Below are 26,517 nucleotides of genomic sequence, written 5' to 3' on the forward strand. Positions count from 1 at the left end.
AGGCTAAGGTAATATCGAGTTTTGCCAAGATCCTTTATCTCAAATCCCAACTTTAAGTGAGAGGCAATTTCCTCAACCTCTTCGAGAGTTTCGATAAGGTATGTCGTCGACATAAACTGCATCGATTGCAAATTCGAGATGTGACTTCTTGATGAACATGCATGGGCATAGATCATTGTTCACATAACCATGACTTGTCAAATATTCACTCAGACGGTTATACCACATTCGTCCGGATTGTTTCAATCCGTAGCGTGATCTCCTCAATCTAATCAAGAGGGTGTTCTGTGATCTAGAACTATTTGAACTAGTAAATGGAAGTCGTATGAAAATTTTCATGTAGATTTCCATATCTACATACTCAGTCTTTTCTTCTTTGTTTTCTTTATTATTTTATTATTCCTTCTTTATTCTATATTTAAAAGAAGGTTTGACAAAAAAAATGATAAATCTATCCCACTATCTTATGTTTTTCCACACTTTTAATTAAAAAATTTAGTGACATATTTATCGTTTTGTACAAGGACTTTTAGACCTAAATCACTTTACAAATTTATCATAATATTCTTATAAGAACAATATTTGGCTACTTGACTAGGAGTCTATAAAAAAATAAAAATAAACAAACTAGGAGTTTCTACTCAAAATTGCTTGTTGTCAATCTATTGATTTTCGTATTTGTAATCAAATTCGTTCATATCATAAATCACCTTATAAAGATCGTTTCTGCAAAAAATCAATTAAAACTAAAATCGATTAGTAATAGAATTGTATAAAAAAAACAAATGAACATAATAGGTACAAGCTTACAACTATTCCAGCAGTTATGGAAGAAAGTAGTAGGGTACCCATCAGGCCCTGGAGAGATTTTTCAGTGTTCCCATCACATGAAGTGAAACATCACTTACCTTTATATAAATGATGGATTATGTGTGTTAAAAGATTAATAACTTAAAAATTAAAAAATTTCATCATTTACATAAAAAACACATGAACTTTGAACGGGCCAATAGAGAAAGAAGCGAAATTACACACTGATTCTATAGGAATAAAAATTAAAAAGTTAGTCAACATTAGTCAAAAGTAATTTTACAAGACACGTGGCTAGAATATGTAGGCTCTCATTTGCCAGGCCTTCTCCTGTTTCCCTCTCTATTGAGAAAGTTTCCATTGTGACCGGGACACGTACACCGTGTTCCGGGTGTATCACCCCTTCGGTCACAAAAATCTCTCTCTCTCTCTCTACCTTCCCTAACAAGTTTCCGCTTTCCCCCTTCATTTTTCAGTCCGTCGCTTCCACTCCCCAATTACAAACCCAGTCTCAGCAGCAAAAGAAAAACAACCACTCTGCCACCATTCTCTCCGAGCAGCGCAGAGAGCTCATGGCGGCCCAAACTCTGGACTCCGATCACGAAAAGAGGCCGATCATGGATGATCGTACGGACGGAGACGACCTCGACAATATTCTCTCCGAGCAACGCAGGGAGCTCATGGCGGCCCAAACTCTAGACTCCGACCTCGAAATGGCCTTCAAGCTCCAAATGCAGGAAGCCATGATCGCCTCTCTCGCCCTCGTACCCTCTTCGAGCTCGCACAACTCTCCACCGCCGTCGCCGCCTCACGAATGCTCAAACGACGCCGTCTTGGACATAGCCGCCGCTCTGATGCTCGAGGACGTCGAGCGATTCGCTCAGGAGCTCCAGGACCACGAACGCACGGTATTGGAAATGATGAAGGCGAAAGAGGATCTCAGCCGTCGGATTCACGATCAGAAGTTCGCCGTCGAACTCCGCGACGTGCCCGAGGACTATTGGGCCCAGCACGGCGAGTATTACCAGCGTCCGTACTGTACGGACGGCGCGTCATCATCAAAACCTGCGGTGGTGGTGGAGACTGAGAATTTGAGGCTGTATTGCAAGGGTTTGGTGAGCGAGGAGATGGTTAGGGATGTCAAGTCCGTGGTGGCCGGGGTGGGTGTCGCGATCTGCGACCCGATGGACAATCTAATATTCGAGGCGAGGAAGAATCTGGAGGCGGTGGTTGACGGCGTCATGCTGAGCAATGAGGCGGCGGAGCTCGAGGCCATCATTGAAGGGCTTAACAATGCTCTCACTCTTGACTTGGAAGCTGTGACGTTTTTCTGTGATGACTACATGATTTACCAATATGTGAGTTTTAGCAATTAAACAACCGCTTTTTAATTATCAATCTTTTTGTTTTGTGAATTCAATTTAATATTTTTTGTGCTTTTTGTTTGGAATTATTGGGTGAAAGTTTGTGTGTTTTGTTAAAGACAATAGTGTTAGACTTTCTTGGCTTGTTGCAATCTTTGGTTGTATGAACTATTGGGTATTTTGGTATATGGGGCATTGCCACATTGTGTGGGTTTAGTGAGAAGTGTGACAAAGGTAATTGAATTGACAATTTCTAGTCTTACACTGTAGTTGTTGTTGTTGAACCGGGATATCAATCGTAGTGATTTGCTTTGTTGGTCTTTAGCTAAGTGGTTCGGTTGGGTTAATTGGTTTAAGTGCAAGGTAACAAATGTTGCTCCTTAATTTGTGAAAGTGATTGGGACTGTTAATTTAGCTGCAGAAGCTGCAAGGTCTAATCTCAAGCAATTTGATATTTGGGATTTGGAAGGAGAATTAACAGTTGTTTTGATAAACCCTATCCGGAAGTTTCAAATTGGCATGTTGAACATTGTGCTCTGTTTGCTGCTCGTGTGTTAAAGCCAGTTACTAGTTTCAAATCAATATGTTAGAATTTTATACGTAACTCATCAAGGAAGCATATCCAGAAAACCCATGTGTTTCATAGATGGTTGTTTTTTGTGTTTATGAATAAAGCATGCTTTAACAGAAAATTCCGAAGTGGTGGCACTTGCCTAGATGATTGACATCTTACGAATACAGGTCACAAACAGAGTGCAACCTGGAAATAGCAAGGTTGCAACGTTAGTTAATCAAGTGGCTCTTCTACAGAAAAAATTTGAATATTGCAGCCCTTCTCTTGTGGCTCGTAGTGACATTAAGTTTGCACTTAAGATTGCAAGGGAGGCTATTGTTTCTCAGATCACCTGGCACGCAGAAACTAGCGAAGGAAAGAGTTTGAAGGAGACGTGTGTAATTTGCTTTGAAGAAATTGATGTTGCTGAAATGTTTACAATCGATGGTTGTCTACACAGGTATTGCTTCTCTTGTATGAAACAACATGTGGAAGTAAAGTTTCTGAAAGGGATGGTGGCAGGGTGCCCTCATGAAGGCTGTAAAACTGAAGTGAATATTGATAGCTGCGCAAAATTCTTGGCACCTAAACTAGTTGAGGCTATTAGCCAAAGAATCAAGGAATCTGCTATACCTGTTACGGACAAGGTTTATTGCCCAAATCCGTGGTGCTCTGCATTAATGTCTAACAACGAGGTCTTAGAATATACCAAAACTTCTTTTGTCGGTGCTGAGAAATCTGGAGCCAGGAGATGCAAGAAATGTCTTTACTATTTTTGTATCAATTGCAAAGTTCCTTGGCACTTCAATATGAACTGCTATGACTACAAGCAATTACATCCCAATCCCTGCCCAGAAGATCAATTGCTGAACTCACTGGCTAAGAAGAAACACTGGCGTCAGTGCATCAAGTGCAGCAATATGGTCGAACTCGCAGAAGGTTGTTACCACATAACTTGCAGGTATTACTTCCCTCCTCTCGCCTCCTATCTGACTCATCTTTTAATTGTGTTGTTTTTGTGATCTTACATTATATTAGCAGTTTTTTGAGAGGGGAATGAAATGAGAAAATGATAAACAAAATATATAGTTAGTGAACTCAAGATGATCCAGCTTCTAGCAAGTTGACTACAAGAGCCAATCTATGCGTGCTGATCTAATTTACGTTCTTACATATTTCCTTTACTAGTTGCAAACTGTCTTTTCTCTTCTTGTTTTCTGGGTGCTGATATTTTTTTGCTTTACACCAATCATTGCGGTTTGTCCATGCTTGCATTGTCTTTGTAGATGTGGATACGAGTTTTGCTATACATGTGGTGCTGAATGGAAGAACAAGAAAGCAACGTGTAAATGTAAAATCTGGGATGAGCATAACATCATACGTGAACAGCCACAGTGATGATCAGGATTACCATGACTCACTCTTCTGAGATTACAACTGAATATTTAAGCTAATAGTCATTGTTTTTGTGTTTTCCGTTGTTTTGGTTATTCGGTATGGAAAAAAGGTTGGTGTAAGATGAGGGAGAATGGTTTTAGAGGACCAAAATTGGCGATGCTAATCTAAAACATTGCCCAATTTTTGTAAATGTTTGGCACATTATGTTTTTGACACGCCCCGATCCTGTTGTTCCCTGAACATCAGGGTAGGTACGTGTTGGCCGACATCCGAAGGTGATGCAAACCATTACCATTTATGATGCATGAGAACAAGAAATAAATAAGACTTATAAATTTAAATATAATTAATGTACGAAAGATGAACATGTTCAGAACATACAATTAATTTAGAACACTAAATAGAAATAATATAAACTTGAATGAATGATGGGTCTTACACCGAGAGGACTCAAAGATGCCGATGTGGAAATGTCTTGACGTCGAGATTGTACGCCTTGAATCTAAGTCCTGAGGGGGCGCAAAACAAACATGAGTGGATCAAGTTGATATATATAATAAAAATAGTTATCAACATACTAACCCTCAAAGTTTTATGAAAACTAATAGCATAATATGTAATAGGTTTTCCGAAAACCCTAGCATGCCATAAAACCTTTCATAAAACGTATCTCGTATATAGTGTGCTAACTAATGATATCATAATCGACCCGAAGATCCTTACATCATTCGACCCGAAGGCCAATACATAAATCTTCAATCGACCCGAAGGCCCCTACATTACCTGACTCGAAGGCCAATATAATATCTCCGGACCCGAAGGCCCCAACATCACCTGACCGAAGCCAAGATAAGTATCGTCGCCCGTAGGCAGAACAATGACCACTAGATATGCACAAACCATTAAACATAATCTTTCCAAACATAAGTACATATATTTGAAAAACATCTTCATAGTATAAAGTCATCCATCATCTATACTATAAAGAAGTGTATAAAATCATATTCTAAATAGTATATCGTCATCCATCAGATATTCTACAAAAAGCATGGGTTCGATAGAAAATATGGTATTCCAAAATATTCTAAGCATGATAATCGTATAAGGTAAATCCAATTTACTCATCAAACGTTTTCATAAAACGTGCTCATTAAATCATGCTTTTCATGTATGCATTTCTACTATTAAAACATGCATTTTAGAAGGGATCCACTAACAGACACTCAGTCGTCGTAGAACCGTACGAAATAGGAATGATGAATTCGCCGCTAATAATTGTACCTAAGCACATAAGGCGTACAATTAATAAAACTCTACTCAAATGATTGAATATGAGAAAACAGATGTTAAAAACGGGTCCAAGACGTCGAAATTAGCCTAGGATGGGTCTCGGACAAGAACCCAAAAAGCCAACAAAGGCAATGTTGATGTTAACCGGTCAAAGTCAACGGGTCGGGTCAAACCAGGTCTAGGCTTGGGTTGGAAACAAGTTGGGCTTAGGCATGCACAGCCAGTTCAAATTGAACAGCCACGACAAGCACATCCAATTATTCGTGAACAGCCAAGGCAAGCACATCCAATTATATGTGAACAGCCACGGCAAGCACATGCAATTATTTGTGAACAACCACGGCAAGCACATCCAATTATACATGAATAGCCACGGCAAGCTCAACCAATTATTCGTGAACAGGCAAGGCAAGCACATCCAATTATACGTGAATAGCCACGACAAGCACACCCAATTGTACATTAACAGCCACGACGGGTGCGACCACGACGATGATCATAGTCAGATTACAACTGAAAATATTTAGGCTAATAGTCTTTTTTTTTTTTTTTTTGCGTTTTCTTTTCATTTTGTTAATGTTTGGCACATTAATACATGGCATTTCTATCCTGCACACATTACTGTGCTCATCAAGTGAGCATGCCCCAAATGAAATCAAATGCTAGCCTTTGATTTTTGTGATGAGTTGAGGCCGGCCGATGCTTGGCCCGGTCCTAGGACAATCGGCCCTATAAGTTGGAAGATCCGTGCTTAGTTAGCCGAATCAATAGACTTAGTTCAGTCTTACCAGTGGCCCAGAATTTCTGTAAAACAGGCCTATTCAATCTATCATGTATGAAGAAGTGAATGTCAACGTCTGAATTTTGTCCACGTTGAAAAGTAAAAGACGGATTTTGTCCACTTTTGCCTTCAGTGACAAAATTTAGAAGTTAATGTCCATTTCTTACTTCCACATTTATTTAATTTAATGAATTATCTAATTCAATTCAGTTTTAGATACCCAACGAGATCTACTATCATAGAGGTAAACAACATACTCCTCTCGCGAATAAAAGTTGCGTTCAAACTTCATACATTGAAAACCATAACAAGTTTAATATTCTGAGTCTTTTTTTATTTTATTTTCATACAATAATATATTTGTTGTAGGCCTAATTTACTGAATTATTCTAGAGGGAATAGGGAGAGGGGGCTGGTGGCAAGAGAGAGTAGAGAGATTTAATTATGAGGTGTATTGTTACCATCCCATTGTGCCTTTATTTATAGTAATAGGGGATGTTAATTCTTTACCCTAAACCCTACAACTCTAATAGGATAATATCTAACCCTAGATAATCTTCTAAAGATATCTCAAATACTTTAGGATTTACACAATCACATTCCTATATTAAATATGACTGCAACACTCCTCATTGAGTGTGTAAATACTCTAACAAAACATCGCATCAGGTCTTCAACAGATGAAGTAGATCAGTTGATGAAGTCCATCGGCCCAATGGGCGAATAGGAGTCTCGAATTAAAGAAAGTATGCATTGGTAATAAAACTCACAAAACCTTGTTATGGTAAAACCTAAAGAGGTACAAAACCTATAGACTAAGGAGAAAAGTGATAAGTATGCATAATATCTAAAACAAACGTCATATGGGACGAAAGTAATGAACCTCAAAGAGTATGCTGATCCCATAATAGTTGCCTCATCAAAACCTCGTTAGGTAGCAAAAACCTAGTAAAAAAAAACAAAAAAGTACATTAAGATCAAATGAGTATACTTCGAGATACTCCCTATGAGTTAGACATGATTTCTAAATAAGAGAACTATAAGCAATTCAACTCAGATAATTTACGCATACCGATTATTTGGTCGAGTTTCTGAAAAGTAGACTTAGGCAATGACTTGGTGAAGGGATCGGCCAGGTTGTCATGGGAACGGAGTTGCTTAACTTCAATGTTTTGATGTTGTTGTAGCTGGTGAGAATAAAAGAACTTTGGTGCAATGTACTTTATGCTGTCTCCCTTGATGTGTCCTTTCTTGAACTGTTCGATACATGCAGGTCAACGACAGTAGAAATACCACTATTGCTTCGAATATGTTCCACGACTGCTTTCAACCTAAATCATTCGCGCGAGGCTTCATGCAAGGCAAGAATCTCAACATGGTTTGAAGAAGTCGCAACTAGTGTTTGCTTGGTATACCTCTAAGATATTAAGGTGTCTTCAACAATAAAGACATATCTTGTTTGAGAATGTGCCATATGTGGATCAAATAGAGAACCAGCATCTACGTAACCAACAAGGCGATAATCAACCCGAGGGACTGAGGGGGGTGGCAGCTCCTCTTGAGGATTATTGGGTGTAGAACAAGCCCAAATCTGTCGTACCCTTGAGGTAGCGGAAAATGTTTATAACATTATTCCAGAGTCTACATGTAGGCACATTATTGTATCTTTCCAAAACGTTAACAACGAAGGAGATGTCGGGTCTAGTGCATTGAGTCAAGTACAATAAAGCACCAATTGCACTTAGGTATGGAGCTTCAGGCTCCAAAATCTTTTCCTCATCCTCGTTGGGACTGAAGAGATCTCGTTTAGCATCTAAAGTCCGAACGACCATAGTTGTACTTGAAGGATTTGCTTTATCCTCATTAAAATGTCGCATCACCTTTTGGGTGTAGTTCGATTAATGTACAAGGATTCCATCCGATCAGTGCTCGTTATCTAGGCCGAGGTAATATCGAGTTTTGCCAAGATCCTTTATCTCAAATCCCGACTTTAGTGAGAGGCAGTTTCCTCAAGCTTTTTGGAGCTTGAAATTGGTAAGAATGTGTTATACTCATTGTAAGCTTCAATTTGGTATAAGTTTCATGAGTTTTGGTGCAAAAATGAAGAAGTTATAAGGATTTTAAGATTTTCCAGTTTCCGACGACGGCGACGGTCATCGGAGTTCGAAGGAAGAAGACAGAGAATATTCCGTCAAACTTGACACAATATTCTAATGTCGTCAAGTAGATTTAACAGTTTCTGTTGCTTTTTAACGGAATATTTCTAACGGCAGTTAGGTTTCCGTCAGGGTTACCCGCGCGTGGGGCATGTCTGGTCGTGGGTTGGCCAGCGCGTGGCTGTGCGTGGGTGGTCGGAAATTTTTTCTAAAAATATGGGGATGTTCGTGAGATTGTGGAGATCACGTTGGTATATTTAAACACCCCATTTGAGCAATGTATGAGAAGTTATTAACTAGTTTTGTCTATGTGTTTTAAATAACGTTTATTTAGTTATTTCGCATATAGGTGAGACTTATCCCGATGATGAGTGCAGTAAAGGGTGACTCGGGTGCTACGACCCTTCGACATACCAATGAGTGGGCTTTTGGTTTTTAGTATATATTTATATACTTGATATTTTCCCAGAAAATGCGTTTAAATGAAAGTATGCTTTGGAATGCCATGCATATAAATTTATATTCAGCATATGAATTAGTATATGATGTATAATATGAATTGGTTTTGTGGATGCTCAGGTAAGTACCAGTTGAGTTATGTTTCGTTATATGAGATATTGATAACGTGAGACATGATTGAGAGCTCATGAACCTGCACCCCGGGTGATTGTAATTTAGCCAAAGATATGGTACATGCCTGTTTATGATGTAACCTTTCGCACCGTTTGCTCACATTGGATCAATTTAGGTGCACAGTCTTTTCGTACAGACCATTATAGGTGGTTCCGACCATCACAAATGTAGGGCATCTTTGGGTGTTGTTTAATTAGTACTTGTCTTTTGGACTGAACTTAGGCTACTTACGTTCTGATTGCGTATTTGCACATTTTCTAGCACTTGTCTTAACTAGTACTCTTATGAGTTGGTTTTCATTTATCCATATTCTCTATTATCATTATTGCTTCTGCACTGTGCACATGGCTACGTCACCCTCACGTGACGGCCAGCATGCCCTGATTCGGGTTGGGTGTGTCACTAATAAATATTTTTAAATATTTTAAAACCCGGTGTTGGTTGTAGCCGACACTAATAATTATTTTTAAATATTTTAAAACCCAGTGTCAGTTGTAGCCGACACGTTGGTGTTCTTTATATGCCATGCCCCGTGTCTTCTTCTTCCTCTCTCACGTCTTTCTTATTCGTTCTTTTGCAACTTCATTTATTCCTTCTTCTTCACAATAAGTTTTTCTTGCTTCTAGTATTTTTATTTTCTCTTCTTATGTTTAATTTTTGTTTACAATTTAATTTTGTAGGGATTTTATATGAACTGGTTGAGTACATAAAGAATTGATCGACAACAGAATTCTTCCATTATTCAGGTTTTTATCACTAAATTTCTTAATTTTTAAATTGTATAATACACAAGTTTATTTATTTAAAATTTTTAATTTCAGTAATTAGATAAATCTGTAGTATTTATGTTAAGTTAATAAATATTTAGTTAAATGAATTGATTTTGTCACTTGAATTGTTATGAGAAAATGCAAATAAATAATATTTAAAATTTTGGGGAGAAATGTAAAATTTTGAAGGAATTTTTAAATTGTGACAAAATTTTTGGGGTTAAAATTTTGGGGGGACTTTTGCCGCCATTCTTAGTGCCGTCGATTATATTCGACGGTAATAGTTCAATATCTTTTTTTAAAAAGCTTGTTGTCGGTTTTAACCAATAATAATACAAATTTTCCATAATAAAACCCATCCATCTCTTCCTTGCACCGCTGCCTTCTCCCATCCCCCTTTCCATCTCATCTCCTCCTTCTTTCCTTCTCCTTTCCTTTCTCCCCTTCTCCTGGATGAATAATTCAAGGATCAACATTCCAAAACCAGTACGTTTTAAATTATTTATATTACGTTCAATTTGTGTTTTAAATTTTGATTATGTTATTAAATCAGTTTGTTTTAATTTTTTTAATTATTATGCACAACACCATAAGGTCGCACCGTATTTCAGATATCATCACGCCTAACCTGTAATTGCATAGAAGTAACTGCAAAGCGAAACAAACTGCAGGAAGCTGGCTTGCTGATCTAGCTAACAGAAATCAGAACTTCTTGATGAAGTCATCCACATGCTGACTGACTTCGTCGGGCTTCTCCTGGTTAATGAAGTGAGTTGCATCTTTTATCACAACCACCTTTTGCAAAAATGACACATCCCTTTTGAAGCCACCTTTCTGTATGTAGGCCTGGACGCCTGGGATATGATAGGTGATGTCCAGGTCGCGCATGACAAACTTAATCGGTACCTTGATTTGTAGCCCCGTCCATGGTCCGGTAAACTCCCAGGTTCTGCAACAACAAAGAAAATACGAAATTATTTCCAATCTAAGATCATGCTTTTGATAAATCAAAGAGAATTCAAAAGGGTAAGTGGTATGTACATACAAGTTCAAAGCTCGATAGTAATTCAATCCTCCAGTAAATCCCGACTTGCTGAACTTGTTGACAAAATAGTTAACATCCAGAAATCGAGACAAGCTTTTGATTTTTTTTTATTAATAGTTAGTGGTGTGGGCGACACTATTTGGTTATTTTATTAATCGAATTCTTAGGTGGTGTCGGTTAGGATCAACACCAGAATGCTTCATCCAACAATGGTTGTTAGTATTTAATGTCACTTGTATCCGATGTTAGATTTGACATCACTTTTAATCCACACTACTATCATTTTTTTTTTAATATTGCTTTCCTTCCTTGTGGCGGATTAAGGGGACTAACCGGCATCAAAAGCCTTTTCATGACACTAGCAATGGTGTTGGTTCTATTATCTGACATTGCATGAGTTTATATCAGTTTTTGCCCAAATATCCGTTAGAAATTATGTTTTCTTGTCGGTTTTTGGATCACTAGTTATAGGTAATTTTGTGGTGGTGTCATTTCCTCAGCAAGAAAATAGTTTTGATCGAGAAGTTTTGCATCAATATTAAAATCCTCAACTGTTTTCTTCAAGAGCAAAAATATCTCATATCATCAGGGTTGAAAGCAAAAGCATCTCATATCATGCTTTTCTCCTGTATTTTTCTTTGCCCTTGCTCTTACTTACAGGACAAGGAGAAAAAGAGTAATCAGTCGGAACCTGAAATCAAACTTCCAGTCAGGAAACTGACTGCCTGGGACATTTGCTTGATTGCTTACCTAGTGTGGAGCCAAAGATAATCAAGAAAAATATGGAGGCGATGCGTGAATTTTTGGGTGAAATAGACAAAATTACCCTCGAGGCACACAGGAACTCCCACGCGCAAGCAGTGGATAATCACAGCTCAATTAAGGTCAAAAGTAATCAAAATAGATATTTATTCAAAACCTATTTCATCAATCCTCATCAAATCCTCCCCACAAGGTGACCCCCAATTATTCATTCAAATTAGGATTGATTACCAAAATTAATTGATTAATTTCCTAATTAATGTCCTAATTGATTGCAATATATTATTTTGACATAATATCTTGCAATTAGAGCCAAAAACCACCATAAGTGGCCGGACTCCTTTTCTCCAAAGAGGGCCGACCACACCCTTATAAATAGCCCTCATTTTCTCCAAAAACCTAAGTTCAATTCTCTTCTAAAATTCTTCAAATTTCATTAAACACTTTTCCCTCAAATTCTAACTTTGGCATCGGAGGTTCTTCCGCCAAAGCCCCCCTCACCCCCTCCCCCAAATTCATCGTGGGCGTGTGAGGCTCTTGGCCTTGACCTAAGGTGTTAATTGTTTTAAAAGTGCATTTTCGTCCAAGAAGAAGAGGGCCGAAATTTGAATCCACACCTAGCATTGCTCTCGAGTAGTCATCTTCAACTATTGATATGTCTCGGATTTCCTTAGCAAATATCTCATAACAGTTGATATGATGTTGCCTCTTTACACTGAAGCTACCAAGCATGGATAAGTCGCTTAGAAGTAATGTTTTGAAGGATCATTCAAAGGTAAAGATTCTGCACCACTTCTGCTACACAAGAGACTAAAGCAGAATGATCAATGATGAGCCCGCAGAAGTTCAAGTATGACGTCGATATGCATTAGCCTAAAGAATTTGAAATCAGGAGGAGATACTTATCAGGATGAGCATCCAAAACTGATCAAGATTTTAACAAGTCAATCAAAGACTTATGGTCATCCAAGGGAGAGTGTTGTAAATGAGTGGATGCCCACTCAACAAAAGAGGATGAACGTGGTGGCAAATAAAAAAAGGAAAACTAATGAAAATAACTTGAAAACTTTGAGTTTTATTCAAAATGATAAAAAGATGTTGTAAGTGAATAGTACCAAAAATGACTTTTTAAAGTAAAAATATCATTTTCCTTAAAAGTAAATAATACTAAAAATGTTTCGTTAAAATTTCCAATAAAAAAAGGGGGACCAAATATGGTGGCTGCGCGAAAGCAGCACTTTGGTTTTTTAAATATCATTCCTTTGCCTATAAATAAGAAAGAGGAACACACAGGTAAGGTATAAAATATCGATGATATCGAAAATATCGGTAGTTCAAAAATAAGGAAATTTCGATGGAAATATCGGGATATTATCGATATCGATAAAAATTGAATAAAAATCACGGAAATTTTTATTGAAACTTTGTAGGATGTTTATTTAGTCAATTATCTATTAGTTTATCACAAAAAATTGGAAGGAAATGAATTGCATGATAGATATAATTGATTTAAGTTGATTATATAGTGAGCTGGCAAACATTGTGAGTGTAGAAAATATGTAGTAATTAATGAAAGAAGCTTAAACATACCATAATCATTTATATATAATGAATTAATACAATATTTTATACTTTATACATTGCATGGTAAGATACATGAGTGACTTAGCAAGGTCTAAAATATCGATGATATCGGAAATATCGGTAGTTCAAAAAAATATCGGTAGTCCAAAAACACAGAAATTTCGATAGAAATATTGGGATATTATGAATATTTTAGACCATGCACATAGGCTATGTACAGATAAGCCATATGGCAGGAACAAAAGGAAGAAAGAAGGAGAGAAAAAATAGAAAGAAAATATGCGACTTATCTTTGTATTTCTATTGTTCCTATAAATGAAAATACTACTGGTATCCCGAAGACGTATTCCAATCACATTATATATAAAAAAACCTCATAAATTTTGTGTTTTGCTTCATTTATTTTACTACACGTACAGGGCTGATTTTACAACAAATTACAATATGGTAGGGTCTAAAAGAATAACGATCTGTTTAAAAGGTTAGTCAACCTTAGTCAAAGTAATTTTACAAGACACGTGGCTGAAAAATCTCTCCTGTTTCCTCTACCTTCCCTAACAAGTTCCGCTTTTTCCCCTCTTGATTTTTTTAGTCCGTCGCTTTCACTCCCCGAGTACAAACCCAGTCTCAGCAGCAAAAGAAAAACAACCACTCTGCCACCATTCTCTCCGAGCAGCGCAGAGAGCTCATGGCGACCCAAACTCTAGATTCCGATCACGAAAAGAGGCCCATCATGGATTATCGTACGGACGGAGACGACCTCGACGATATTCTCTCCGAGCAACGCAGGGAGCTCATGGCGGCCCAAACTCTAGACTCCGACCCCGAAAAGAGGCCGATCATGGATAACCATACGGGTGGACACGACCTCGACAATATTCTCTCCGAGCAACGCAGGGAGCTCATGGCGGCCCAAACTCTAGACTCCGACCTCGAAATGGCCTTCAAGCTCCAAATGCAGGAAGCCATGACCGCCTCTCTCGCCCTCGTACCCTCTTCGAGCTTGCACAACTCTCCACCGCCGTCGCCGCCTCACGAATGCTCAAACGACGCCGTCTTGGACATAGCCGCCGCTCTGATGCTCGAGGACGTCGAGCGATTCGCTCAGGAGCTCGAGGACCACGAACGCACGGTATTGGAAATGATGAAGGCGAAAGAGGATCTCAGCCGTCGGATTCACGATCAGAAGTTCGCCGTCGAACTCCGCGACGTGCCCGAGGACTATTGGGCCCAGCACGGCGAGTATTACCAGCGTCCGTACTGTACGGACGGCGCGTCATCATCAAAACCTGCGGTGGTGGTGGAGACTGAGAATTTGAGGCTGTATTGCAAGGGTTTGGTGAGCGAGGAGATGGTTAGGGATGTCAAGTCCGTGGTGGCCGGGGTGGGTGTCGCGATCTGCGACCCGATGGACAATCTAATATTCGAGGCGAGGAAGAATCTGGAGGCGGTGGTTGACGGCGTCATGCTGAGCAATGAGGCGGCGGAGCTCGAGGCCATCATTGAAGGGCTTAACAATGCTCTCACTCTTGACTTGGAAGCTGTGACCTTTTTCTGTGATGACTACATGATTTACCGATATGTGAGTTTTAGCAATTACACAATCGCTTTTTAATTATCAATCTTTTTGTTTTGTGAATTTAATTTAATATTTTTTGTGCTTCTTGTTTGGAATTATTGGGTGAAAGTTTGTGTGTTTTGTTAAGGACAATAGTGTTAGACTTTCTTGGCTTGTTGCAATCTTTGGTTGTATGAACTTTTGGGTATTTTGGTATATGGGGCATTGCCACATTGTGTGGGTTTAGTGAGAAGTGTGACAAAGGTAATTGAATTGACAATTTCTAGTCTTACACTGTAGTTGTTGAACCGGGATATCAATCGTAGTGATTTGCTTTGTTGGTCTTTAGCTAAGTGGTTCGGTTGGGTTAATTGGTTTAAGTGCAAGGTAACAAATATTGCTCCTTAATTTGTGAAAGTGATTGGGACTGTTAATTTAGCTGCAGAAGCTGCAAGGTCTAATCTCAAGCAATTTGATATTTGGGATTTGGAAGGAGAATTAACAGTTGTTTTGATAAACCCTATCCCGAAGTTTCAAATTGGCATGTTGAACATTGTGCTCTGTTTGCTGCTCGTGTGTTAAAGCCAGTTACTAGTTTCAAATCAATATGTTAGAATTTTATACGTAACTCATCAAGGAAGCATATCCAGAAAACCCATGTGTTTCATAGATGGTTGTTTTTTGTGTTTATGAATAAAGCATGCTTTAACAGAAAATTCCGAAGTGGTGGCACTTGCCTAGATGATTGACATCTTACGAATACAGGTCACAAACAGAGTGCAACCTGGAAATAGCAAGGTTGCAACGTTAGTTAATCAAGTGGCTCTTCTACAGAAAAAATTTGAATATTGCAGCCCTTCTCTTGTGGCTCGTAGTGACATTAAGTTTGCACTTAAGATTGCAAGGGAGGCTATTGTTTCTCAGATCACCTGGCACGCAGAAACTAGTGAAGGAAAGAGTTTGAAGGAGACTTGTGTAATTTGCTTTGAAGAAATTGATGTTACTGAAATGTTTACAATCGATGGTTGTCTACACAGGTATTGCTTCTCTTGTATGAAACAACATGTGGAAGTAAAGTTTCTGAATGGGATGGTGGCAGGGTGCCCTCATGAAGGCTGTAAAACTGAGGTGAATATTGATAGCTGTGCAAAATTCTTGGCACCTAAACTAGTCGAGGCTATTAGCCAAAGAATCAAGGAATCTGCTATACCTGTTACGGACAAGGTTTATTGCCCAAATCCGAGGTGCTCTGCATTAATGTCTAACAACGAGGTCTTAGAATATACCAAAACTTCTTTTGTCGGTGCTGAGAAATCTGGAGCCAGGAGATGCAAGAAATGTCTTTACTATTTTTGTATCAATTGCAAGGTTCCTTGGCACTTCAATATGAACTGCTATGACTATAAGCTATTAAATCCCAATCCCCGCCCAGAAGATCAATTGCTGAACTCACTGGCTAAGAAGAAACACTGGCGTCAGTGCATCAAGTGCAGCAATATGGTCGAACTCGCAGAAGGTTGTTACCACATAACTTGCAGGTATTACTTCCCTCCTCTCGCCTCCTATCCGACGCATCTTTTAATTGTGTTGTTTTTGTGATCTTACATTGTATTAGCAATTTTTTGAGAGGGGAATGAAACGAGAAAATGATATACAAAATATATAGTTAGTGAATTCAAGATGATCTAGCTTCTAGCAAGTTGACTACAAGAGCCAATCCATGCATGCTGATCTAATTTACGTTCTTACATATTTCCTTTACTAGTTGCAAACTGTCTTTTCTCTCTTTTTACCTGCAAATAGAAAAGTTTTATCTTCTTGTTTTCTGGGTGCTGATATTTTTTCGCTTTACACCAATCATTGCGATTTGTCCATGCTTGCTTTGTCTTTGTAGATGTGGATACGAGTTTTGCTATACTTGTGGTGCTGAATGGAAGAACAAGAAAGCAACGTGTAAATGTAAAATCTGGGATGAGCGTAACATCATACGTGAACAGCCACAGCGATGATCAGGATTACCATGACTCACTCTTGTGAGATTACACCTGAATATTTAAGCTAGTAGCCATTGTTTTTGTGTTTTCCGTTGTTTTGGTTATTTGGTATGGTATAAAGGTTGGTGTAAGATGAGTGAAAATGGTTTTAGAGGACCAAAATTGTCGATGCTAATCTAAAACATGCCCAATTTTTGTAAATGTTTGGCATATTATGTTTTCCTCCTGTATTTAGCGTGCATCCTCTTTATGTTTTGAGATCAATTCTGTCTTCTGTTCAATCTATATGCTGAATCAAGACGGATGCCAAGTTGAAGTTAAAGGGGTTAGTCGTGGAGGAAACTTTATTTTACCTTCAGCATGACAAAATTTAGGAAGTTACGTCATTTTCTTGCTTCAATAAAGTTAGTGAATTATCTAATTCAATTCAATCCTAGACACCAAACAAGGTGTCAAGATCCTATCTTATTGGGCTTTGCTCATTTAAGTACAATAAGCCCATTTAGGTACAACTTATATGTATTTAGGTCTCTTGCTTCTCATTTGAGAACCATGAATGAAAATATTGAATATTTTAGTTTTATCTTCTCTCTCTAGTTCTCCACCTTCTTTCTCTATGGATTCCATCATTCCTATCCTGGAAGCTCTCTCTCCTACCATTCAACTTTAACAATTTTGGCATGGTTGAACCCTAAATGTGATGTAACCACCACAGGGTGGTTCATAGGTTAGAGATGAATTTCAAGTCTGTATTCTACACGGCACATCTTGAGTTCTATTTTTAATGCTGGTGAATCACATGATGGTGGTTAGAGAAGGCTACAATATCTCTGTGAGTTTGCATGGCCTCTACAAGGGTGTGCCCTAGTTTTCTGTATCCATGTGTGAATGTGGTTGAAATTATGTAAAACTAATTTTAGTAGATTAAAATAACCAATCAACCAATATATATGCATCCCAAAAATAGAGAGAGAGAGAGAGAGAGAGAGAGAGATTCTCACATGTAGATGTAGGCTTGTAGCCTGTGGGTGTGATTCTAGATTCTTCCAACCTATATGATGTGTGTCCATCAATCATTATTATTATTATTATTATTATTATTGTGTAGTATTATTTATTTGATCAGATTAGTAATATTATAGGGAATTGGATTTTATTCGGAGAATGGGGATCTTCATGAGAAGCCCATCTAAGTTGTTTAAATTTAATTCAACGGTTGTAATTATCATAACTTTAGAGAGACCCTCATATTTAGAATTATTGAATCAAATTTTAACGGTCCAAATGAGTTGCTCAGGATCCTGAACTCAGAAAAGGATCCAGTTCCATATTATAGGAGTGAGAGGACCACCAAACCACCAAAACGATCGATTCCACCACCATGCTCTATGGGGCCTTGTTTGCCCAAAAGTTTTTTAAGGGTCATCACTGTCATGTGCTAGTGCTACTACCACACTTTTGCTGATTTTTCCAATGCTCTTCAAGTCTTTATGATTCCATTTATTTGTTGAGCAGGATTTAACAAGATTGAAATTTGAGTGTTCTATGATGGACTCACTTTTTAGTGACAAATTCAAAGCCACAATATGCTTACATTATTGCTAAATTTAAAAATATTCAATATTTATATGTTCATCAAATAACGCCCGGAAAATTAGTTTGATTTAATTGAATTTTTTTTTTTTGAAAGTTTGAAAGAATTTCACACATTATTTTTAGTTTCTCACATAATCCTCTTTATTTATTGTTATCAGATTGAATAATTCAAATCAAATAAACACCCAGGATTAAATAAGGGCATGCAAGAGACTAAAAATGGTGTGATAATCACTTCCCTTTCGCTTAAGCATAAAATTACTTGAGTATCCGTGCAACCAAGAAGAAAATGTAGGATAATATAAATGATTATGATCATAATACCCATGTAACTTCAATCAATTAGATAATACCCAAATGCATCAAACACATATATCAATAAATAAAACAATAAAAAGGTAAAGGTAAAGAATGATCTAGCCTGTGATATCAAGAGAGGCGTGTTGTCATTGTCCTAAAACTGTAGACTCCTCCCTACGTGCCAATTATAACAGCTATCTACAACTCCAAAATACAACCCTTGAATCTCACAGAGTGTCTAATCCATAAGCACGATTACGGTAGACAGGGTGCCAAGTAGTGATCAATTGCCCATTGATGATCAAGATGAGTAGGAAGATAATAAAGATTTTATATGAGTGTTGTAGTTGGGAGAGAAGGAAGACATTTGAATCTATGTTAACGTAATTGTTCTGTTTGAGGAGTTCGCTATTTATAAAACTCTACATACCCCTTAATAAAAGACATGACTTCTCTAATGAATATGACTCTTCACATTTTTTATTTAAAATAATAATAAATAAAGTTTTGAATCTTTAAGAAAATAAAATAAATAACCAACAGAAAATAGATATTTTTGATGGTCAGAATGACTCACGGAGGCATCTCTGTCTCACCCTGGCTATCATTATGTGATTCACCAGCGTCGGGAATCGAATCCAGGACGTGTAATGTGAAATACGTGCATAAAATTTAAGGAAAACTAATGAAAAATGCTTGAAAACTTTGAGTTTTAATGATAAGGACAAAATAAAGGGTAAAGTGAATAGTACCAGGATTGACTTTTTAGTGTAAAAATGTGATTTTTTGTTAAAGTGAACATTACCGGGTGCTTTTCGTTAAAGTGTGTTAATTAGATGAGACTAATGTTGACATCAGCATTGCCCGAAAGATGCCATAAAGAATTTTAGGGCGGAAAATACTTGTCATTTCTCCTTGCAAGCAACTTAGAGTTCAATGTGTACGCAGAAATTTATTTATTTGTAATTTTAATAAGCTACTTTTACATGTGAGTCGCATACATGCAAAAGAGACACTATATGTCCAGATTATTGTATGCGTCTATTATATTACTAGTGATGTCATTCTTTGTCTATTTTTGTTGGAAGAGAATGATTATTTACATCCTCTATCTTAAGCTTTGATTATTAGATTAAAATGATGATGGGTGACTGATTGTGTTAGTTTGTTTTCCCTTCTATTCAAAAGCTAGAAAAGAGAATATTGTGCTAATGCCGTTTGTATGTTTATATTTGGCCTATTCTGAACATCATTTATACTCATAAGCTTAGATAAATTCGGGTAATAGCCACTCAGTACTACATTCTGGTGGTATTCCTCTTCGTTTAGAAGTGAGAGGTCTTATGTTCAAATCTCGTAGATGGCGAATTCGATATCAAATTAGATTGCTCATTGTGTGGCTTAACCGAACTTCCCCTCCCCTTAATGTAAAAATATCGATGTACTAAAAAAAAAAAAAATATCAACTTCATATACCGTCGTTAGGGCCGGCCCTAGAGCAAAAACTAAATTAGGTCCTTGTCACTGTAAAATTTCCATAATACCTAAATGTGTTGCAGCTGCCATTTTCGTTATCTCTGTCATTTTTGTGTCACGTCTCACCTTCACACCCAAAGATGGTTATTTTTCTACCAGGACTAAAAGTTTTATTTGTAGGTACTCTAAATAAGGTAATTCTTTCTGGAGTCCATTCCGCCGGTCGCTCTTTCGTGGCCTACCTCCTGGACCGGCGTTGACCATGGTAGTATTGCATCTTCGGTGCAAATTCTCATTAAAAGAAACACTTTTAAATAGATTATGATCGATTTGCCGTTTAATACTACGGTTTAGTGATATTTCTCTTCACTTGTAAATGAGAGGTCTTAGGTTCAATTCTCACTCAAAACGAATTTGAACCAGGTTATTGCTAGCCAATTGTGAGGCTAAACCCATCTTCTCCCTTTAGTGTAGATAGTATCGCTTGTTTAAAAAAAAAAATTATGATCGATTTATATACCCTAGTAAAGAATGGTAGACTCGTTAACCTAACAACTACAAATATGAACCCAAACACATCATTTTGCAAGAAGTCCCATTTTACAACCTTAAAAGAAAAAGTCTCATGTTACATAATTCCTAATTAATTTACATAGACTAACATAGGTACAAACAAACGTTTTACATGGTGTCTTACTTACGGGTTTTTATATTGTGCACCAGGTTTTTCTCTTATGCATCGGAATTTTAGACTGCTGAATTTTTTTGGACTCTTTGACCAAATAAAAAAGAAGAAGATCGTGATCCTTTAATATTTGGTACATGTCGTAAACTAGAGCATGGTAGCATTTTCAATCACACATTCTTTGAGTAAAACATTGTAACATCCCACATCGTTCATGAGAGTGGATCCTGTAAGCCATATATATATATATATAAATATATATTATATTATCATCTCTACCTAGCATAAGCCATTTTGGGAGCTCACTGGCTTTAGGTTCTATCGGAACTCCGAAGTTAAGCGAGTTCGCGCGAGAGTGTGAGGACATGGTCGGGGCTCAAAGCGGATAATATCATGCTACGAAGCGGATAATATTATGCTACGACGGAGTTAAGCTCGAGATGTAATAAGGGCTAGACGAGGATGTGACAAACATATTCTAAGCTATTGTCCGCGTTTTACTTTTTGGTACCACTCTATTCCATTCATATTACAACAACTTCACAAGCCATGGACTAAACTCACCAATCAAACACTAAAAATAAAAAATTACTATTACTATTATTATCTTAGACAGAGAGAGATCAGGGACAACCAAACACGTACAAATGTGCATAGCATTATTATTTTTCGTTATTGTAGTAAAGCATCATTTGCAATTCAATTGGAGTTTTGATTCCTAACTTAAATTTGTAAATATTAGTTTTAAAACTTGTTGGAATATTAATCATTTTAGATAATTCCATTAGAAATTCAACCACTTGTTTACTATTGATCCCTCTTTTTATTACAAATGTAAATTTTAACAAAGTCATCCAGACGAGAACGATTGTTATATTTTCGAATATTTCCATTGACGTGGCCGGCGCTGGCGCTGAAAGAAACGAGATAATCAGGATCGCGAGGAGAGAGAGATTGTGTGCAGGCGACAAAACGCAGATGATGGTCGTTACCACTGAGCACTGACCAACCGGCACTTCCACTATGTATTATTCTACTGACGCACTGTCAAAAACGGATCTCCACCGTTCATCTCTACCTCAGACCCACTTCTGGCCCCACTAGAATTACCAATTCCTCACTGCCCACGACACCAGATCCCACGCGATCCAAAAACAAACCATAAAAAATTACGGAACTAAATTCCATCAATAAAAAATGGGTAAAGGACGATTAAATTTATAAATTAAATAACATGTAATCAATAAAAAATAATTATATTAATTTATATTCAGTAATAATTTAATTATCAATTTATATGTTAATTATTTTATAAAATTTAGTCTCGTAGTATTATTACAGTATCACCAGAAGGTAAAACGAAAAGTTTAGGTGAAAAGATTGCTCAAAACAAAAATAAAAAGCAAATAAAAACAAGAGTAAAAATATGAATTTCCAGAAAACAAAAACGAAAATTCCACTGCAAGTCTGCAACTGCAAGAAACCAAAAAGGCCACCGGCTTTCTTTTTCTCACTCCACTTTTTCTCACCCTTTCGTTTTCAACCTTTCCACCCTCAATTTCTACCCACATTTCCCTTTTTTTTTCTTAAATTTTTTCTTCAAAAACTAGTCTCTCCATTTTTTCTTCCATTTCTTCGTTGGCCGTAGTTGCTCTGTGATTCAATGTCGGAGCCGGACACTGAACCCGAATTCTACGCGGGCCGACCCAGGCCGTGGCGACCCAATGATCTTGTAAACGTGGGTGGAAGTAGCACGGGAAGGGCAGTGTATGGTGCCGTTCCGGGTGGCGTGGCTATGGGCCCTAATGCGAGCGAGCCGGTTCCGCCGGAGACGCTGGGGGGACTGGTGCGGGAGTTCTCGAAAGCGGCGGCGGAGATGGCGGTGGAGTTCGGGAAAGGGTGCAGGGATATAGTGCGGCAGAGCCTAGGGAATCGGGACTCGGTGTTGCGGAGGAGCTTGGGGACGGTGAGGGAGTCGTACTTGGGGAAGAGAGTGACGCGGCTTCGCGGGAAATTGCAGTTCGTGAACGAGTATCTGCCGGAGGATAAGGACCCGATTCACGCTTGGTCAGTGATCGTGTTGGTCTCGCTTCTTGCTTTTGCAGGTGCGTGAGTGTGTGTTGTGTTTGGTTGCTGAGAAAATGTGAGCGGAGAGAGAACGAGTTTTTTTTTTTTTTTTTTTTTTTTTGCTGTCGTTTATCCGCTTTTTGGTTGCTGAGAAAATTCAGGACTAATAGATTCTTTTGTTGGATAAGTTATGCTTGTTATGAGTTTTGAATTTTTATTTAGTTTATATTTTTTTTAAGACATGAACCGGAAAATTTTCTGACTCTTGAGTTTTTGTTGAAATGTTATCTTGTGTTTGGTTGCTGAGAAAATGAAGGAAAACAGGACTTGAAATTTCATTTTGCAATGCTCTAATTTACTGCATGACCTATTTCCTTTCTCGACAACAAACTGAATATTCTGGAAATCCTGGAAATTTTCCGAGAAAATTTTCATAGAACATATTTGGTGTCATTTTCCAATTTCCAGTGTTGTATGTGAATACCGAAACTACTCCTTCTAGTCCTGCGCCAGAGATTAAGAAGATACACATTCATCCACCGAGCGCTGCCCGCGTAATGCTTCCAGATGGTAGATTCATGGCATACAAGGAGCAAGGTGTTCCAGCTGACAGAGCTAGATTTTCAATCATTGCTCCGCATTCTTTCCTATCATCTCGGCTTGCAGGTTGTACGTTTTGGATGTTGAAAACAAAAACATACTGCATCTGCTTTATCGTCCATGTTCTTTGTCGCATGAATGCATCTGCTTATTTTTGTGGCATTCTTCTGAAACTTAGGAATTCCTGGACTAAAGGTTTCCCTGTTAGAAGAGTTTGGCGTTCGCTTGTTGACGTATGATCTTCCTGGGTTCGGAGAGAGTGATCCTCATCCCGACAGAAACCTTGAATTTTCAGCAATGGATATGTTGCTCCTAGCCGATGCTGTTGGTGTCAACGACAAGTTTTGGGTTGTGGGATACTCGAGCGGAAGCATGCATGCTTGGGCAGCACTAAGATACATTCCTGATAGACTTGCAGGTATCAATGTCACTTCTATATGGTGTTCCTCGCAAGCTTTCCAAGTATTGCAAAGGTTTGCAAAATTATGGGCACAAATTTTAAGCTATCGGTGTTTTGATAATCCGTAGTGACCTTTAACTTGCAGGTGCAGCCATGTTTGCTCCAATGGTGAATCCGTACGATTCAATCATGAACAGGGAAGAGAGACGCAGGACCTGGGGGAAATGGACGCGAAGCAGAAAATTTTGGTACTTTTTGGCAAGGAGGTTTCCTAGATTTCTTTCTTTTTTCTATCACAGAAGCTTCTTGTCTGGAAAGCACGGACAAATCGATAAATGGCTGTCATTGTCAATGGGAAAGAGGGTGAGGATCATTATCAACATTTTGTTTACAGATTGAAATATTTACAAATCTTACAACTAAATTTCGATTATTACAACAAATGCATATGTTCCTCGTATAAGCTGGAGACTGATCCGGTCTTGGAGGTCTTCTCTTCTAACAATGCAGAAAGTGTTTCATGGTTGATCCCTCACTTGTCACGGTTTCCATGTCATTTGGCTCCCATTTGTTTGTGTTAAATGATTACCACAATGACTATTGTTTTACCTGTATGAGTTTTCATTTTGTTCTCCAGGATAAAGCTCTGATGGAGGACCCAATCTACGAAGAATTCTGGCAAAGGGATGTGGAAGAATCAATTAGGCAGAGAATCTCGAAACCCTTCGTGGAGGAAGCTGTTTTGCAAGTGTCAAATTGGGGTTTCAGCCTTGCAGACCTCAAATTGCAGAAGAAAGAACAAGGGAAAGGCGTGCTCAATTGGATTAAGTCCATGCTCAGCTCAGCTCAGGAAGAATACAGTGGCTTCCTTGGCCCAATACACATATGGCAGGTCAGAAGCATCTCCGTTGTTTACATGTTTGTTTGAGCCATCGATACTTTTACTGCTGAGATACTTGAAATCTTCTGATAGAAGACGAGGTACTATGTTGAGTAGACTTGTCGATAACAATGAGATCAGTCATTTGACAGGATTGTTCTAATTGAGTTGCTCTTCCTCATGCTAACATAAGAAAGGTTTGAATTACTACTTGTCCTAAGTTAGACGAGGGAAGATTCAGAAAGTAATGTATGGCTTAACATACTTGTAGACACATTTCTGGTGATAGTTGTTTCCTTGTAACCACAACGAATCTCTTGCCATACAATGGCTTCATTCAAACTATACAGAGCGTTTAGTATTTTTCATCGGAGTATTAATTTTCTGTCAAATTTTGTATTAATCCAGACCATTCTCCTCCAATGTTTGACAGGGGATGGACGATAAGGTTGTCCCACCATCGATGACTGATTTCGTTCACCGGATTTTACCAGGAGCTGCGGTACATAAGCTTCCATACGAGGGCCATTTCACCTACATCTACTTTTGTGATGAATGCCATAGACATATATTCACTACACTCTTTGGAACACCACAAGGGCCGCTGAACTTCACAGCAGAAGTGGATGAAACACCTCTTGAAGGTGATACTGAAGAGCAGGAAGAAGAGGTAAAGCTTGGTGATTCTGTTCCGGCACTAGCCGAGGCATGATTGCTCTAGTTTACTTCAGAGAGGTACAATGTATATATCATAGGGTTACTACGTTACTCTCGTAGAGCGGAAAAAATAAAACAGAAAGGATAGAGAGAAAAGAAAGAAAAGTTAAAAGCATCGTGTTAATTCTCTTGCTCAGAGTTTTGGGATGTTATTAGGGGGTTTCCGGCGGAGTATGTCTTTGGGAGGAACTGTTGGTCAAGAACAAAAATATACAAAGAAATCATATCGTTCTGAATTTCAATCGGGTGCTCAAATTTTCGTTCATTCAGTGCCTCCAAATGATTGATTGTGTTCTTCTTCTATCATTTCTCCCGCCCGCTCTCACTTCTTGAGCTAACCCTAACCGCTCGGGTAATGCACGAATCCTATCGTTATTTCCTGATTAATATGTATGCTGCTTATGCCTCGTTGGCGGCTTTCAATGTGTTCGACGAAATCCCGCAGGGGAATTCTGTCACTTGGAATGTCATGATACATGGTTTGGCAAATGGGGGGAGCTTAAATTGGCTCGGTCGGAGCCTACTGTTGTGTCGTGTACTGCTATTATTGATGCGTACTCGAGCATGAATCAGCCCCAGGAGGGTGTCGCTTTGTTTCGGAAAATGGTTGTTGAAGATCTTATTGAACCTACTCGGATTACACTTCTAGTCTTCTTCTCCAACAGATTTCATCATCTTAAAAGAGTAACATAAAAGTTGCTCTACCACTTGATAAATTCAATTAATAACACATATCATAAGTCACTAGGCGATGCATGAATGAATGGCTACCTGAACTGGACTCGGCAATTTCATCATGCCAACAAAGTGGGATTCACTTTATCCTTGGACAATAAATTAATGACCAACTCCGTAGTTGATGCATCTGTAGAAAAACCCCTCTCCACCATTTCTTCAATAAGCCTCACAGCCGTTGAAGTCTCGTTGTTATTGATAAGCCCTCAGATAATTCTGTTGTACATGCAACCATATGCCCTCAGATAATTTTGTTGTACATGCAACCATATGAAGAACAACCTTTCTCTTCCATTTCCCTTAGCAAGTTTTCCGCTTCCCTTGTTAGCCTCCCTTTACATAATCCACGAATCATTATAGTAT

General features: G+C 38.3%; 4 protein-coding genes across 5 annotated transcripts; 3 read left to right on the forward strand and 1 right to left on the reverse strand.

Annotated features, from left to right (window-relative positions):
- Positions 1-1,244: 1,244 nt before the first annotated feature.
- Positions 1,245-4,484, forward strand: LOC114819736 (E3 ubiquitin-protein ligase RSL1-like). The gene is made up of 4 exons (XM_070807627.1): positions 1,245-2,168; positions 2,916-3,688; positions 4,014-4,172; positions 4,298-4,484. The coding sequence occupies exons 1-3, from the start codon at positions 1,383-1,385 to the stop codon at positions 4,123-4,125; spliced, it is 1,671 nt and encodes a 556-aa protein (XP_070663728.1). The 5' UTR covers positions 1,245-1,382; the 3' UTR covers positions 4,126-4,172; positions 4,298-4,484.
- Positions 4,485-10,457: 5,973 nt separating this feature from the next.
- On the reverse strand, positions 10,458-11,190 carry LOC139189431 (epoxide hydrolase 3-like). Its single transcript, XM_070808381.1, has 3 exons — positions 11,134-11,190; positions 10,801-10,853; positions 10,458-10,704 (listed from the first exon to the last, which is right to left on the reverse strand). Exons 1-3 carry the CDS (start codon positions 11,188-11,190, stop codon positions 10,458-10,460), a joined length of 357 nt encoding a protein of 118 aa, XP_070664482.1.
- A 2,533-nt stretch (positions 11,191-13,723) lies between these two features.
- Positions 13,724-16,899, forward strand: LOC103413046 (E3 ubiquitin-protein ligase RSL1-like). Its single transcript, XM_029088492.2, has 3 exons — positions 13,724-14,728; positions 15,470-16,242; positions 16,599-16,899. Exons 1-3 carry the CDS (start codon positions 13,835-13,837, stop codon positions 16,711-16,713), a joined length of 1,782 nt encoding a protein of 593 aa, XP_028944325.1. The 5' UTR covers positions 13,724-13,834; the 3' UTR covers positions 16,714-16,899.
- Positions 16,900-22,197: 5,298 nt separating this feature from the next.
- Positions 22,198-25,661, forward strand: LOC114819523 (uncharacterized). Of its 2 annotated transcripts, none has more exons than XM_029088493.2 (6): positions 22,198-22,860; positions 23,291-23,488; positions 23,601-23,840; positions 23,968-24,185; positions 24,460-24,714; positions 25,136-25,661. In XM_029088493.2, exons 1-6 carry the CDS (start codon positions 22,419-22,421, stop codon positions 25,412-25,414), a joined length of 1,632 nt encoding a protein of 543 aa, XP_028944326.1. In that variant the 5' UTR covers positions 22,198-22,418; the 3' UTR covers positions 25,415-25,661. The 2 variants fall into 2 exon arrangements, with proteins under 2 accessions (XP_028944326.1, XP_070664051.1); XM_070807950.1 differs by having other exon boundaries at positions 22,321-22,860; positions 23,336-23,488.
- The last annotated feature ends 856 nt before the right edge of the window (positions 25,662-26,517 follow it).

Source organism: Malus domestica, chromosome 11 (assembly GCF_042453785.1).
Source record: "Malus domestica chromosome 11, GDT2T_hap1".
Taxonomy (NCBI): domain Eukaryota; kingdom Viridiplantae; phylum Streptophyta; class Magnoliopsida; order Rosales; family Rosaceae; genus Malus; species Malus domestica.